Source organism: Xenia sp. Carnegie-2017, unplaced genomic scaffold (assembly GCF_021976095.1).
Source record: "Xenia sp. Carnegie-2017 unplaced genomic scaffold, XeniaSp_v1 HiC_scaffold_14, whole genome shotgun sequence".
Lineage (NCBI taxonomy): Eukaryota > Metazoa > Cnidaria > Anthozoa > Malacalcyonacea > Xeniidae > Xenia > Xenia sp. Carnegie-2017.
The window spans coordinates 4,971,818-4,988,938 of record NW_025813447.1 but is presented as its reverse complement, the minus strand read 5'-3'; the positions used below and the strand labels follow the sequence as shown (position 1 = coordinate 4,988,938).

The window sequence follows — 17,121 nt, the reverse complement described above, 5'->3', positions numbered from 1 at the left end:
TCGAAAGGCTTGGATGCGACTTAAGTTGTTGTGAAATTTGTATTTTATGAAAAACTTTAAGGAATGTTGACAGCACAGCAAAGTGTCATGTGCTTGAACACTCTATCATGTGGATGTTTTGTGAACAAACACTTCTTTCTATAAATAATTAAATACTTCTTTCTATAAATAATCGAATCAATTTCCGTTGCTGCCTACGCTTTTATCGGTATTTCATGCCAAAAAATCACTCAAGTATCAAATATTCTCGTGAATATTCTAAAAAAATTCTTGCGGGTTCAACATATACCGAATATTGTGAAAGTTGTCAAAGTTGGTCGCAGTGCGTTCACTCTTTCGATTAAATTGAACATGTTTTGAACAAAAGTTTGGGAAAGATTTCATGGATCTTCCTCAAGGATGGATGGTGTGGTCACTTTTGCTTTAATCCTTATTTATTATGTTCACGTTGCAATACGAAGGTATTTTCAATGGATGAAATTACCACCGGGCCCGTTTGGATTGCCTATCATAGGTAATTTCATCGACACTAATTTGCCGTATATTTGCATGTACATATTGGAATGTTGGGTACAATTATACATTCATTTTCACGATATACCGTTATATTGATTAATGTACAAATTACTGTACTTTGTACCCTTGGGAAACTTGTAAGAGGGAAATTGGGGTGTTTTTAACTCATTATGGTGACAATGTGTTTGTGCTTAACTCCAAGGGTTCGACTTCAGTCTGAATTATTTTGTAAACTACGAAAATTTGATGCTGTCTGGAATGTGACTGAAAAATGAGAATTAATAGATAGTTAGCTACCAGGCCAAAATTTTTGTAAGATAAGTAATAAAGTTTGTTATATGGCAAATAGTGAATAGTTTTACTCGGTCATTACTGTCAGAAATCAGGTACAGCATAAATGACTAATGACCGTATTGTATATCCTGTCGGCTTGGTGGGTACAAAAAGACGGTCATAGTGCGATATATTTCACTAAAGGCCTGGCGTAGCCAGCCCGCATGCAGGTTTTGCTCATACTGTGTAAATTTCAGGTATAACCATTTTTCTAGGTCATTGGCTGTGGCGTTGTATTCGCCCGGGCTCAATCCTGTACAAAAAGACGTCAGTCCAATATTTTAACGCAATTCGACTGCATACTTTTTACATATTTTTTGTTCTAAAGCTAGTTTGTAAAACATGTCAATCTTGTCAATAGGGTCCTTGTTTTGGCTCGGCTTTAATCCACACCTTTCGCTCACTAAACTATCTCGAAGATATGGCGACGTCTTTACCATAACATTTGGCAGTTACTATTCCATTGTATTGAACAGCATAGAAAGCGTTCGGGAGACGCTCGTGAAGCGATCGCGCGTCTACGGAGGCCGCCCGCAGCTGTATTCGTTCACAGAAGTGCGTGGTGGTCTTGGTGTACTTTTCATCGACCACACACCAAAATACGAACGTCAACGAAAACTTGTTATCCGTTCGTTGCATAGAACGTTCTACGTCACCAAAAATCTCGACGCCATTTTGAAGACGGAAGTTTTAAAACTGTTGCACGAATTTGCAAAATGCGAAAACGAGGCATTTCATCCGAAAGTTTTACTCAGGCTTTTGGCTGCAAATATAATATTAAAATCATTTTTTGACTTGAATTTCGAGTTTAATGGATCCGAGGCCAACGAGATTGTAGATATGGTTGAAGACTTCACCAAAAACACAAGCCCTGTTAACTTATCGGACATTGTGCCCTGGCTGCAAAAATTACCCATCGGATATTTCTCTAAAATGCGAAGAATGTTTCTGGATTTTGTGGGGATGCACGAAAAGTATTATACTTCCACTACTCTAAGTAGAGTCCCCGGATGCCCGCGGTGTCTGACCGATGCATTGTTGGAAAACCTACCGCTGTACAACAAAGGGATCGATGATGCTGGCTCACTTATAACCGAGAAAGACCTCGTGTATGTGTTAGCTGATCTTGTCGGAGCAGCATTCGAGACCATTGCTAACACACTTAGCTGGGCTCTGATGCTCGTTGCTGCCCATCCAGCATGGCAAATCGCCTTGCAGTCGGAACTTGACGCCGTTATCAAAGGAGATCGCCTGCCGTCTTTGAACGATAGAGAAAACCTTCCAACGATAAACGCAGCACTATATGAAGTATTGAGGATGAGTTGTGTCGTGCCAGTCTCCTTGCCTCACTCGACTACGCAAGATACTAATTTTCGTGATTATAACATTCCAAAGGGTACTTTCGTTTTCGTGAACTTGTGGGGAATTCATCACGACCCGAAATACTGGAAATCACCATACGATTTTAATCCCCAGCGATTCTTGAACAACGACGGGAGGTTTTTCGTACCGAAACACGAAAGTTTTATTCCGTTTTCAACGGGTGGACGTTCGTGTCTGGGTGAGCGTTTGGCAAAGGACGAAATCTTCGTATTTTTTGCTGCAATTTTGCAACAGTTTCACTTGCGTCTGGTAGAGAACGAGAATGTAAATGATTTTAATGGAGAATACCGTCTGACGTTAGCACCCAAACCTTATTTAATGAAGCTTCAAAAAAGAAAAGCCTTTGTGAGCGAGAAAACCTGATACAGTTTTCATTTTTGATTAAAAGACCCAAATGATAGGGATTTATGCCGTGGGACCAAGGATATTCCGACGGAGCTATAAGTTTGCTATTGATCAGTGGTTGCGAGATTTCTGCGTTGCACCCTTGGTGTCACGTGCTAGTATGAGTGGGCTTTGAGAATGCCGGCGTTACTCTCGAGAATGAGTTTTGTTACTTTCTTATAAAAATTTGAAAAAGTCCTTCGACCGTATTCCTGTAATAGATTTAGTTTATAGAGTAATGTTTTTGTTGTATAACGCTTCAGCACATGATACGATTCTAACTCAATGATAAATCATAATTCTGGATTAAAATTTTTAGTCTATGTAATGTATTCTACCAGCAACCTTGCTTGTTTGTCTTTTGTGTTTTATTCGTCATGATTCATGTTTTTGTACGTATTATCGATTCTCTATTTTGAATAGAACATGCCTTTTCTCGATGGCGAATTTAATTTTTCTCGTTCACGCTCTTGCTTAGGAAAAAACATTGATCGGCTTTTAATGAATACACCGTAAAAAAATATGGAGAATACATGTCAAAAATATAGAAATCATTGCCAAAGGTGTGTCTGATGTGGATTTAACTAAAGATGTTTTCTTGGTTTTACTCGTATTCAGTTGCTAAGCTATCATGCAGTGGAATTTTTTCTCCTGTAATGTCTATCTTATTTCGCCAGTAGGCCTCTTTTGGTAACGGAGACTACACTTTCCACCCAATTCAAGTGCCTTCCTGGTGGGCCCATCCAGGAGATACCCCTCCCCACACATACACCATTCACGGTCCCGATAAATAAGTTCCAGCAGGTTTATGGCTTCATCATCCACTTTATGAGATTCTTTATGAGGTAAATAAGCCTTGCATCTCGTTGTGTGCAAATATACAGACTTGACGACTTTCGAAGTTACCAGGTATGCTCCTCCCCTCCCAGTTACAAGTCCTTATCGAGATAATTTAGAGACCATATTTATGCATGGTTTCATGGTTGCCTCAATTTCTATTACCCTAGCAAGCAGAAATAATAACGTACTGACCTTAGTAGAATTCACTATTACTAGAATTCTCTTACTACTCAGAACAATCCCGAATTTTAAGCGTGAAATGATAAAAATCACTACAAAGTATTAACAAAAACACAAAAACCTTTAATTTATACCAGGGGTCTCCAAACTACGCGGGCCAGATGCGGCCCGTTGGGACTCTCAATCCGGCCCGCAGAGACACTTAAGAAAGCCAATTTCACCACTCACATTGAGAAAACTGAACAGACTGTGATTTTGTTATGATATTACTCTTGGTTGAAATTCAACCTTTAACGAAGCTTGTGTGATGTGCTTCGTTTTGCGCATTTGATATACGTGACAAGTTTTTTTTAAAATAGACATGTTTCGACATCTCATGATGCCATCTTCAGTATAAGTGAAATAATAAATGATACAAGGTTTATATAAAAGTAATATGATACAGAAATTACAACAATAAAAAGGAAATAAGATAAAATTAAGGGGGAGCGTCCGAGCGTATTATAAACTAAACATTGTATTGAATTTAAAATCTTGAACATTGAGGTCAGGGTAAGTTCTGTTAACGTGGAGTGCTTCTTTGATTTTAAGGGAGAATGAGGTGTCGGCAGTGTAAATGATTTTGAAGCAAGAGGGTGAATAGTTGGTTTTACATGAGTGAGATTTAAGAAGGTGTGGGTTAGATATCGGAGTTTTTGTCTGTTGTGGTATGTTCCCTGATTCTGGTGGATAAATGGCGCGAAGTTTCGCCAATGTATCTTATTTCCTTTTTATTGTTGTCATTTATGTATCATATTACTTTTATATAAACCTTCTATCATTTATTATTTCACTTATACTGAAGATGGGATCATGAGATGTCGAAACATGTCTATTTTCAAAAGTACTTCGTTTTATTAAAATATTCGTTTTAATATATACGGTTCGTCGGCCCTCAACATGCTGGATGAAAGTTCATGTGGCCCTCTGGCTGTAAAGTTTGGAGACCCCTGATTTATACCATCATTGACAAGTGAGCGAAACACTAAAATATTTCGAAAATCATGGTGTTACAATGTAAAACCATGGTACTGAAGATGAAATGTACAGGAACAACTTGTGAGGTTGGCCGGTAAAAGTCCTTCGGCTAGCAGCGTCACTCATCCTCCTTCGGCTTTCGAGTACCTTTAATAACTAAATAATCTCACTACCATGGTTTTATTTATAGTTATTACGTTGTGAACAAATGAAAACAAAGCTAAGACTAAATATAGGGTTTCTGAGCCCAATCAATCGTGGTGGGAAGGAAATCGTTGAAGTTTATAACCCTCTCCCCACCCCCCTCAGAGAAAAACACGACTTTGGTATTGCCAGGATTGCGTAGTGCCTTAGCGAAAATGGCTTCGGCGTTTCAATCAGAGGTGAACGTCCTGTTCGGCTTTGGTGTCGGATTTGCTGGCGTTCTGATGCTTTTATCGTTATTTATCGTGAAAAGAGTGGTGGATCTGTCTTCCCCCTCTAGAAAGCGCTCGTTAAAGAAAACAAAAGCGGGGAAGTACATAGAAATAGACGATGAAATGTTGACACGATTCTCCAAGGCCATTCAATGCCAAACTGTATCCTACAGTATATCTGAGAATGATGAACCATGGAACAAAGACGAGCTGATCAAACTTCATCAACATATCAGAATTTGTAAGTATTTGCAAATGACAGATCACGTTTGCCGGGAAATGTAGTTTCTATTAAATTCGTTTCGAAAATCGAATTGAGAGATGGTAAATTTTGAAACCTTGCCAAACCCGGCCTGGCGAAGGAAAATGAATTGGTGTTATTTCATTATGAGATAGCTCAAGCACGTTATTTGCACATCTCAAATATTGTATGACAATTATCAAAAAGGCTTTACTCATCAATGTCTAAGACGACTGTGATGACACCGTATCCTCATGAGCAACTGAGCATGTCGTTATCTTAACTACTCTTCATGAGTTATCTCCTGTTGTAGACAGGACTGGAGTACAAGTTTTTTGTATCGGATGGTCCCTATTGAAAATACTTGAAAATACTAGTCAGTGACCTGGAGTGAAGTTTCAACATCAGATCACTTTTGATGAAGGCACTAGACTGAAGTATATGAGGACTAAAGTTTTAACATCTGATCACTCCTGATAAAGGCACCAATTTGCAGTATATGTGGACTCAAGTTGAATGACAGATCATATCTGATGAAGAAAACCAGACTGGATTATGACAGGCTTTTTGCTTTTGAAGAAATTAAGCTTCAGTTTGAACATATTTGAGTATATGCATCGGATGTAGCCAAATCCTGACTAATCAATCTTGAATAAAAATCACTGAAATTAATATGCATTAACTTGTGTTTTTAGCATTTCCTCATGTGCATTCTTCTCCATTGGTGAAATGTGAAATGATCAACAAATACAGTCTCCTGTACACAGTCAAAGGTAGTGACTCCAACCTGAAACCTTACCTACTGATATCCCATCTGGATGTCGTGCCAGTCAAAGATCAAAAATGGGATGTACCACAGTTTGGTGGTATTGTGAAGGATGGTTTCATATGGGGTAGGGGCACACTGGATGTGAAAAATGGTGTCATGGTATGGTGTGGTTATGTATTTGCCAAATGAATTATTTATCTTAAAGATTGAAGGGTGGGTGTTTTACTTTACAATAAATGTATTTTGTATAATCTAGGGATCTTTAGAGGCACTTGAGGTTCTTCTAAAATCAGGACACATACCAAACCGTGGTTTCTTCCTTTCATTTGGACATGATGAAGAGGTGCTTTTTTGCTTTTATTGTTGTTTTGGGAGTCGGGGTGGTGTTTGGCATAAATATGGTTGTTTTAGGAGGGGATGGAGGTGGTGTTGGCATAAATATGGCTGTTTTAGGAGGAAGTGGGTGGTGTTTGGTATTAATATGATTGTTTTAGGAGGGAGTGGGTGGTGTTTGGTATTAATGTGGTTGTTTTAGCAGGGAGTAGGGGGTGTTTGGTATTAATGTGGTTGTTTTAGGAGAGAGTGGGGTGGTGTTTGGTATTAATATGGTTGTTTTAGGAGGGAGTGGGTGGTGTTTGGTATTAATGTGGTTGTTTTAGCAGGAGTAGGGGTGTTTGGTATTAATGTGGTTGTTTTAGGAGAGTTGGGTGGTGTTTGGTATTAATATGGTTGTTTTAGGAGGGAGTGGGTAGTGTTTTGGTATTAATATGGTTGTTTTAGGATGAGGGGTGGTGTTTGGTAATAATATGGTTGTTTTAGGAGGTGTTTGGTATTAATATGGTTGTTTTAGGAGGTGGTGTTTATTAATATGGTTGTTTTAGGAGTAGGGGGTGTTTTGGTATAATATGTTTTAGGAGGGAGTGGGGTGGTGTTTGGTATTAATATGGTTTTAGGGGAGTGGGGTGGTGTTTGGTATTAATATGGTTGTTTTAGGAGGGAGTGGGGTGGTGTTTGGTATTAATGTGGTTGTTTTAGGAGGGAGTGGGTGGTGTTTGGTATTAATATGGTTGTTTTTGGAGGGAGTGGGGTGGTGTTTGGTATTAATATGGTTGTTTTTGGAGGGAGTAGGTGGTGTTTGGTATTAATGTGGTTGTTTTAGGAGAGAGTGGGTGGTGTTTGATACAAATATGGATGTTTTGGGAGGAAGTGAGGCTGATGTTATGTATAATTATTGTTTTTTTTAGATTTGGGATGGTTTTTAGTATAAATATGGTTGTTTTAGGGTGGGAGGGAGTATTTTGTGTTATTTTTTCACTTGTATAAATTAAAACATCTCAAAGCGAGTGAATATTATAGCTATTTTGTATATTTTACACCAGCTAAACTGTCTTTTAGTTATTAAAGCAGTTCTTTCTTTTAGAACTATTTGGTTGGTGTTTTAGTTCAGGGAGCGCGGAAAATCGATTACTTGGGGATAATTTTTCCTATACATATGCAAATTAACATGTTATTATCCGTGAAACACCATGAAATTTCAAAGGACTTATCATTGGTGGATTTATAGGGGGAGGTGCTCACCCTTGTAGGCAATGGTCAACAGGGGTGCGTAGAGGAGTGCAAATTGCAAAAATAAAATTAAAATGCATCCTACTTTTAATGGAAAAAGCCTTTATTGACTTTATCATTAAAGTTTATTGACTGTCGATGATATTTATTTTGTTCACCAAAATGAAAACTAGTATCCATTTATATTACTGAGTATGTTGATAAATAGTTGGTTTCTAACCTCTGAACTCTAGCTGATCACTAAGCCAAGCACCCCCCTGAAAGGATCCTTGCTTAATCTACCACTGGTACATATCATGCATGGATGAATATGAGCCCCCAATCATCGATCTTCTGCGGTCCCTGTAGTTTTGAAGCAATTCTTTTTAGAACTAATCGGTGAAAACTGCAAATATCGCCGATAAATCTTGAAGTACAAAAGACAGATAAAAATTTACAGTTTGTGTTAAAGATTTGACTGAAATTATTCCCACGTCTTGCGTTCAAGGTGTTTGGCCACCATGGAGCCGCGCACATCGCTCGAGAACTGGTATCGAGAGGTGTATCTTTGGAGTTCGTTCAAGACGAAGGCCTGATGATTTTCAACGATGTTTTACCCGGTATCAAAACACCCGCCGCCTTGTACGTTTTTGTTTTCATTTTTGTTTTATCGAGATTTTCTTGCTTGAAGAATGTGAGCTTTTACTTCACTTGTAATTATAGTCTGCTTCCATTTTATTACGAAGACACCTGGAAGGCCATCTACCACCAATATGTCATGTCAATATAATTTAACTGCTAGCACCAATTTATAAACGCGTACTCACTCCGAAGTTTGTTGCAATATCAAGCTAAGATGCGGGATTTTACCTCAAACACGCATGTCTGGAGTTAAAAATTTGCTTCGTGCAACGTAAACATGTTCATCGCAAATCTATGAAATAAACACTGCACAGGAACGTTTTAGAAACTGTACTTGTATGATGTGCCATAACAATGTGCCAATTAAGTGTCAATTACTATTATCGGATGAAGCATTTTGTGTATTTTAAATTACTTTTTCATATGAAAATTCACAAAGCGTGGCACTTGTGAGAACATGGAAAAATGTCAATATTTTTGTCACCAACGTGACGTAGCACATTTAAAAACCATAACAACACATGTTTTCAGTTAAATTTATCCTAAAACACCATAACATTCTATAGTTTGTTAAGTCTTGCTTATTGTCTACGCTTGGAGAAAAGAATAACATCCATCCGGGAATCGCTCTTTACCTATATGTAGCATTCCAGTTATATATTCAGCTCAATGGACTTGCATCGTCCTTTTTAATGGTTCGATCGCGGTAATTGGGAACAATCAATCCATTTGTGACTTGTGATGTAAACGTTGCTGCTTTTCTCTACAGGGTCGCTGTTGCAGAAAAAGGCGCTCTGTCTGTCAAATTGAAGGTCGAGTCGACGGTCGGTCACGCATCTATGCCACCAAAGGAAAGTAGCATTGGTATTCTTGCCAACGCTGTGGCAAGGTAGGCCATTTACGTTTTGGAGACTGGAGAGGAATGACACGGGGCTCTATCACTTATGTATGTATGGATAAGACATCCTCGTATATTTCACTCTCGGACAGGCTCATTTTCATACATTTGATCGGTTTTCATACTTTACTACAATTTTGTATGACAATGTCGCACTTTTTTGTGTTATTTGTTTAGCACATTCCCGCTACAATAATGCTATTACATGGAAAGAAAGACCCCTTAAGCATTTAAATCGTGAACCTATAGAAAATTTCCGGCTTTAGTTGTCACATTAATGTTTTATCCATTCTATGATACATATCAGTGAGTTCAATACACCTTTCTAGAAACGGATTAGTGTTGGAGGTGTCACCGCGTGCTGACCACAGATCTAATAATACACATTATTATTATTATTAGATCTGTGGTGCTATTATTAGATGTGTATTATTAGATCTGTGGTGCTATTATTAGATGTGTATTATTAGATCTGTGGTGCTGACGTCTCGGGGTCTTTGATGACGTCATAGAAGAAACTCAATTGATCTGACCCGTATTTATAATTTTGGTCTTAAATGAATGCGTACGCTTGTACTGAAAAAGAAATTTTAATATTTTTAACAAACTGACACTTACGCCATTTCTGATTATAATTGTTCGTAGATTTTTCGTAGTTATCCCAATCCCACGCTTAGGAGATCCTAAAATGTTTCTTGCTACATTGCAGGCTTGTAATGTATTATCATATATAGGCTGTAAACCAGCACCCGCAACTCCCTTATATTGTACAAAACTTAAGTGATGAATTTTTTTAATCAACAGCAATTCTATTTTGTTTTGTTGCTATTGCTGATGACATTCCATTTCCACACAGAATCGAGCGAAATGCAATGCCATCAGCCTTCGGCCATGGACCCGAGGTCGAGCTTTTCTCCGGACTTTCGCCTGTGGTATGTAAACACAAAAAGTTTTTACGAACGTAGTTATGTTTGGGGAGGTCGTAGTGTTAAATTATGCAGACTTTTTTATTCGACTCTTTCATTTGCAGCTTCCTTTTCTCTTGAGAGTAATCATGTCGAACATGTGGCTTTTCAAACCTTTGGTTAGCTGGTATGAATCTTCAATTTTATATCTTTTTCTTTCGAAGATATTTCATGTAGAAAATTTAGTTTAGTATTTAATGAGATCTGTGTTGGAATTGAACTCCTCATATCCTTCAAGCTGGCGTCTTTATCAAAATTTATCTTATGTTAATGTCCTCATTAGGCAGTAATGGATTATCCATTAGGCTAAGTAGGCTGAAGCCTACATGCCCAAGCTTTTGAGAGGCCCGTGCATGGTATCTAGGCAATGTTCTTAAATTAGACCATTTATACTTTTGAACACCGTACGATCTAGCTACTTTGAAATTTAAATGTACGATGCTCCGACTTCATAAAGTAGTGGGTTTTCCAAGTTTCAACTTTAGGTTTATTCCCTATTGTTTACATTACGAGTTACAAAAACAACCGGGAAATGCAAAGGCAGAGAATCGTGAGGTCCGCAAATATCGTCAAGAGACCAATCTTATTGGGGGCAATAGACAACGCTTAAAGGCCCGCAAGTTAGCTACTACTTTATTTTTTATGTCATCGCGGCAGTTGATCACGGTAAACTTTCGATTACAATCAATCATCTCTCTATCACTGTTTTGACGAATGATCACTCATTCAGACTTTGAAGTCGTATTCTTCAGCTTCTATTACATCTTTGTCAACGTTCTGCAACTATTACGTAAGTTTTTCTATTTGCTCTTAAGGATCCTCAGTAGAAAGGCGTCAACAAACGCGTTAGTTCGCTCCACCATTGCTGTAACCAAAATACACGGAGGAACAAAGGTATCGACTATTTTTGCAGCTAAAATATAGCAACGTATATGACTAATTGATTTAATTGTTAGCAATTACGAAGGAAGTTTTATTGTTAAGTTTAAAATATGAATCCCGCTGTCAAATGTACTGTGATTGAACTAACTGAATCTGATCTTTTATATACCTTAATCATAATTCTCATGCAGTCTAACCCTATGTTAAAACTGCTTAATTCCATAGTCTAAACTTGTATTTAATTACTTAATCTTAGTTCGTAGTCTAAACCTGTGTTTAAACACCTTGATCTTAATTGCCATGCAGTCTAACCCTATGTTAAGACACCTTAATTTCCATAGTCTAAAACCTATATTTAATAACTTAATATTAGTTCCTAGTCCAAACCTGTTTTTGAACACGTTAATCCCTTAATCTTAATTCCCATGCAGTCCAACCCTATGTTAAAACACCGTAATTTACATAGTTTAAACCTATGTTTGATATCTTGATCTTAGTCTAAACCTGTGTTTAAACACCTTCATCTTATTTCCTAGTCTAGACCCAAGTTTAAATATGCAAAGGCTAAAACACATTGTGCAGTTGCTTTGGTCGCGTGAATTAATGCGCGCGCAAGTCGTTTGTAGAAGCGAGCATTGAGATCACATTGCGACTATCAACATGAGTCTAGTCATCAGGCTAAGTTAGTAACATCTGTTTGCTATTTGTACAAGCTGGAAGAGATAGAAAAACGGGGAAAAAAGAATAAAATAAAAAGGCATTGGTGAGTTTATCAATTAAGCAAGCAGAGAGGAGCACAGAGAGATTTTCTGCACTTGGTCCAAGAACTAAGAACCGATGAAGAGCATGAGCCATCGAATACTTGATGAGCTGCTGCTATCATTTTTATAATTTTTGTCTCCAAGATTGTCTCCAATAAAACAGAAAAATTACGAAAAAAATTTATGAGCGCTTCTTCCTAACCAGCCATCTTTGTTCACGTAAACTTTATATATTAGCATTTTGAGCTAGGAAATAACCAATCACATGCAAGCGACTGAAGCGACCAAGGTCATAAGTTCAACATGCTCTACTTCCAAAGCGAGTATACTCGTGACTTAAACTACTAGCTTAGTGACCACGCAATTTGGTAGTTTTAGTCGCGCGACCAAAGCGACTGCACAGTGTGTTTTATCCTTAAAACTTAGTTCCCAGTCTTTATTCCGAAGACGTCAAGGAGTCGGAGCAATAATTCTGACGTGGTCATAAACACTTAAAAATATGTGACTTTGATGGTACCTTTATGTCCGTCGCTCGAACTGTTGATGTATCTAGGCCCCAAGGGATATTTTAGGGATTTTACTCTGGGAGGCCATTAACTTTAAAAGGAACTGTGTGAGCCATGTGGCAGAGGGTCCGGAAATACCCTTCCCAGTGAAATTGTAAGAAGTGCAATTTCGTAAACGCTATTTTATGCTTCAAAGAGCAATTTGCATACGTGTTACGAAATAAGCATTCTTACTTTAAGCTAGCAATATTTTATTTGCAATGAAATATTTGAAATACCAACTACACAAAACACCAAAAGGCTCAAGAAGGGGGGGATTTTCTTTCAGGGTAAACAAGAGGCCCTGGGAGACCAAATCATCCCCGGTATATTTGTTAAAATATGCCTAGTATCATGCCAACAGGAAGCGAAGACGAGTGATATCATTTTAAATTGCATGTGGATGATACATGCGACAACTAACAGTGCTCTTAAAGGCCCCGTGTTTAGGTGAATGCTCAGGATCTACTTGGGGGGAGTCACAACCCCCTTAGCCTTGTTTGTATCAGGATTTACTTGGGGGTCACAACCCTCTTAGCCTTGTTTAGAAGCGACGCCAATCCCATTTACTCACTTGTTTAGCATCGTCATGCCTTTCACTGAATTCTTAGTATCCACCTTACATTCTTTTTGTCGAGTGTCGAAAATTTAACTTTCAAACGCTCATGTTCAAATTTCAGGTCAACATCTTTGTTTGCCGTTAATTTTTCATAGGATAATGTTGTTCCGGCTTCCGCCACAGCACATTTAAACATCAGAATTCATCCTGGTGACACCGCAGAAAAGGTTGGAATTTATTATGTATTTTTGTTGTTTTTCACTTTTTCATGCTTTGAGTCTGCAACCCGAGTCCTTCTTATGGTAATAGTTTGTGGAATAGTAAACCAAATGATTTTGTAACCCCTTTTTTATGATATATCGGGGATGGATGTATCGTGGACACGGAGGGATGCAGAGGGATGCAGATAGGGTGCCAATTCACTTGCAAAATATTAATAAATCCAGCAACTAAGCAAAAGCAACTGTGATCTTTGTGTTTGATGGAGCACAAATCCAAAATGTTGTACATGTTGATCATCAAGGTTAGTAAAGTCTTGAGAAGTACTGTTGCAGTTGATGTTGCTTAAGCTTCGACAACCTTAGCGATAGTCATCATCAGACAACGTCAGAAACAACTGTCCTTAGAACTGCACTAACCTTGGACGATCTTCATCTACAAACATGTAAAGCTAAGAATGTTTTACGGGGCCTCGAGTACGAATTTCTTACCTGATTAGGTATTAACTGAGCCCTCTCTATTTATAAGAGTTAGGACACGTATTGTTCTCTGCATTTTGCGTTATGATCATGGTGATTGGATAATTATGGTCACGTGGGCATCTCGCCGCCATTTTTAATCCAAAAACACAAATTATAACCATTTTTTTACGTATTAATAGACAAACTATCAGAAAATATTTACAATGATTTTATGTTGCGTTGTAATAGTGCCAATTCAGCCCCCCAAGATGTTTTGTCATTCAGCCCTCCTCCCGGGGGGGGAGGGCTGAATAACAAAAATGTCTTGGTAGGGGCGTGGCGTTTTGACCTTTGTAGTTGTTGTTGTTGAACTCACAAATAATATTATTTTTTGCTTTTCTTGCTTCGGTACCAGACTAGTGAAAAGCTATTTAATTTAGACTGCGCCATTTTGTCATTGGATTTACGCCATTCTTTTAATATATTTAGCGCGATTTTCTTCCTAGCGTCAACTTTCAGTACTTCAAGTAAATGAAAGTCTATAGGAGAAACAAGCTTTCAAAATGGCTCTCAGTATTTAATAGTCCATCTATGTCGATGATTTTTCCTTGTCAAACATAAACATATATTACGGAGAAAATATTCCCGTATTAGGGGCTAATCCCCCCCCCACAATTCAGATGAGGGGGCTAAGCACCTATCTGTCATTCGTTAAGTAACATGAAGTATATATACGTTAAGTATCTATAAATAACATGAAGTATCAATACGCTTGTATTTATACGCTGCAGATAATCAACCACCTGCGTTCTTGCATTCATGACGACCGCGTTCAAATTGAGATCATCGAAACATATCCTCAGTCGCCGATAGCGTCCAGTGATAGCGACAGCTTTGGTTACAATACTGTCGTCTCTTCTATTTTGGATGTTTTCCCTGATGTCGCTGTCGTGCCAGGTATATTTGTGTTTACATCGAGAATTCTCGTTCATGTACAAAATCCGAATGTGAAGGCCGTTATTTTTTCGGCATGTAGCTTTGGGCATGCTTAGTTTAAAAATTGAGTTTCAAAGTTAACCAAACAATCAATAGGTGAAATTTTAAATACAAAACACGATTTTTGTCATCTGTTGGTACGTTACCCGTGAAGTGAAAACAGCCTTTATCAGTTTCGACCAAGTGCTCGTTCATCCAAAGAGCGTTTTGTTTACATTTGTAACTTCTCATTGATTGCCTTCTATGACGTGCGTTTGAGTAGTAACTGAAGGCGTGCCTATTTGAAAACCTGATTGAAATCTTTGGTACAACATACATCTTCCGCAAAACAAACTTCTGCAAACAGCTTTTTAAAGTACCCCTGAGCGATTGCTCAAAAATGGTGTTCATGCAGTGTTCACATGTAACGAGTGCTGAAAACCCTTCAGATGAACTTAAAAACAGGAAAAGCTTTCAGATCAATGACCTAGAAACCAGTCAACTAGTTAACCGACTGCCGAAATTCTGTAGAGGCAAGCCGCCCTGTTCAAAGGTAACAATACCGAGTTGTTAGTGTATGTTTGGTTTTTAAAATGTTGGAGAAGATTAGTTTTTATACTCTCTTTTAACTTGTTTTTCATTTTGAGTTTTGCTTTTTGCCACCTTTCAAGATGGCGTCGTTGACTCTCCCTTACACCTAGGGTATTGTTGGAATTCTATTTGTATCGGAATGATGAAATAGCCGGTATTGGTCAACTTTGTTAAGCTTTTACTACTTTTAAGATCACCTGAACAATATTCTTAAGACCCACTACTTTTGACCGTCGACCAATATCTGTCGTCGCAACATGGGGAATGTTTGGTGGTAGAATATGTCATAAGTGCTTTCTATTCCTAAATATCTCCCTAGCTGCCGACATGCTTTGGTTTGTTGGTGTTGAAAACGCATTCAAAAAATATGCCAACCTATTTTCGAACCTTGATCCAAGTGCCGACGTTTTTATTTTTAAACTTATGTTGTGTTTTCGATTTCTGCAAGACATTTAACAAGATTAAGTGGTTTATCTTCTGTGATTATTTTTCGCAGCAGGAGCCTAGTTTGCTTATGTTTTTCATTGTATTTCGTTTAAAAACTCATTCAAGAATGTGTACTTTTCCTGTTCCCCGTGGATTGCTTGGCAGCGAGTGAATTGCCTGTCATATCCACCGAACGATCTCCAAACTCCAAACACGACAAAATTTCTATATCATTTCTTTTTAACATGACTATGACTATTCCTTTTCTGAATGTAGGCTTGCTTGTTGCCGGCACCGATTCCAAACATTTTCAAAAACTGACGAGCGAGATCTACCGCTTCATGCCGTCGCAGTTGAACATGGCCGACGTGTCTTGCATACATGGCTCCAATGAACGCATTTCTGTAAAGAACTACGAACAAACAATTAATTTCTACTATCGATTAATGATAAATGCCGACCAGGCTACGTTGTAAAAGTATCCACTTAGACCATGGTAAGGGTCCGTATCCACTCGTGGAGATTTTCCTTGGAAAAACCATTTTTTGTTTTGGACCTGTAGGTGCTGCAGACGTTCGTGCACTGCTCGTGTCTTAGGCTTGCTATACAAAAGGGAATTGTTTGTTCAGGAAAATTCTTTGGAGTGGAAAAGAGCCTTGATTTACAGTGGAGTTTGCAATTCGACCTTGATGGGTATCTTATATCGTCTGCTGGAGATCTCATTACGTCATCGGCGTATATCTTGTTACGTCATTGTGGATATCATATTACGTCATTGGTAGATATTTTATTTGGTCAACTTGTTTTGTAAAATACGTTGTTAGAGTCTTGTTTCTATCGTCGGATCTATATTGGGATTTCCTACACGAGTTTGTCTTTGTTGTTGGGATAATTTTTCGTGTATTTTCTACGTCACTGAGGAGTTTCAATCCCTGGGCCCTGGGCTTTTCCTCCGATCTGGTAATCGCGATTATTTAGTTGTTTACATTCTAGCAAAATTTGCTCATTTTTCATAAATTCCTTTTTTTCCTTTTATCTTTCGAATATTGACGAATGTTATGCTTGTTATTGACTTATGTGATGGTAGTATATAGAAGCTTTGTAGTAAAGTAGTGTATAAAAGCGTGCGAAGGTTTTCTGGCTGAGGAACATTAGCTTTACCATCAAGTTTTTAAAAGCTAATGTAACTTGTCAATTGCTGTTGTACTGACCTGTCAACGACTTATGAAGAGAAACACTTCATGTATGTTCAAATACAGGGAACGGTTGCGACCAATCCGAGAGGGTAATGCAGGAAATGGTTGCGAGAATCATGAATAGTAAGTTGCAAGTTGCACCAACCCAGGCCAGAGGGTTATGCTGGGAATGGTTGCGAGAATAATGATAGTTGCAACCAATTCCAGAGGAATGTATAAAATCAACTGTACTCTTGTTTATTGACTGGTAATTCACCAGTATATCTAAGTATATATTTAGTAAAGTCAGTAATTCTTGTTCGATTAATAGATGCACATCATGCATATTTGATCGTAGCTGTCAATAGTAATTCGGCGTTTATTTCCATGATCATAGT

General features: G+C 38.1%; 2 protein-coding genes across 3 annotated transcripts; both read left to right on the top strand.

The window, feature by feature from the left end:
- Positions 1-255: 255 nt before the first annotated feature.
- Positions 256-2,960, top strand: LOC124435028 (cytochrome P450 1A1-like). The gene is made up of 2 exons (XM_046984972.1): positions 256-514; positions 1,211-2,960. Exons 1-2 carry the CDS (start codon positions 400-402, stop codon positions 2,593-2,595), a joined length of 1,500 nt encoding a protein of 499 aa, XP_046840928.1. The 5' UTR covers positions 256-399; the 3' UTR covers positions 2,596-2,960.
- A 2,022-nt stretch (positions 2,961-4,982) lies between these two features.
- On the top strand, positions 4,983-16,412 carry LOC124435422 (N-fatty-acyl-amino acid synthase/hydrolase PM20D1.1-like). Of its 2 annotated transcripts, XM_046985359.1 has the most exons (12): positions 4,983-5,310; positions 6,006-6,238; positions 6,336-6,422; positions 8,133-8,266; positions 9,036-9,155; positions 10,021-10,096; positions 10,195-10,256; positions 10,945-11,023; positions 13,032-13,103; positions 14,348-14,513; positions 15,825-16,044; positions 16,111-16,412. In XM_046985359.1, exons 1-11 carry the CDS (start codon positions 5,013-5,015, stop codon positions 16,022-16,024), a joined length of 1,527 nt encoding a protein of 508 aa, XP_046841315.1. In that variant the 5' UTR covers positions 4,983-5,012; the 3' UTR covers positions 16,025-16,044; positions 16,111-16,412. The 2 variants fall into 2 exon arrangements, with proteins under 2 accessions (XP_046841315.1, XP_046841314.1); XM_046985358.1 differs by having other exon boundaries at positions 15,825-16,412.
- The last annotated feature ends 709 nt before the right edge of the window (positions 16,413-17,121 follow it).

Excerpts from the sequence above, each read along its gene's own strand:
- LOC124435422 (XM_046985359.1), top strand. The coding sequence starts at position 5,013 with ATGGCTTCGGCGTTTCAATCAGAGGTGAACGTCCTGTTCGGCTTTGGT. Across the intron at positions 5,311-6,005 it reads TCATCAACATATCAGAATTT|CATTTCCTCATGTGCATTCT; the intron begins GTAAGTATTTGC and ends TTGTGTTTTTAG. Across the intron at positions 13,104-14,347 it reads CTGGTGACACCGCAGAAAAG|ATAATCAACCACCTGCGTTC; the intron begins GTTGGAATTTAT and ends TATACGCTGCAG.
- LOC124435028 (XM_046984972.1), top strand. The coding sequence starts at position 400 with ATGGATGGTGTGGTCACTTTTGCTTTAATCCTTATTTATTATGTTCAC. Across the intron at positions 515-1,210 it reads GTTTGGATTGCCTATCATAG|GGTCCTTGTTTTGGCTCGGC; the intron begins GTAATTTCATCG and ends TCTTGTCAATAG.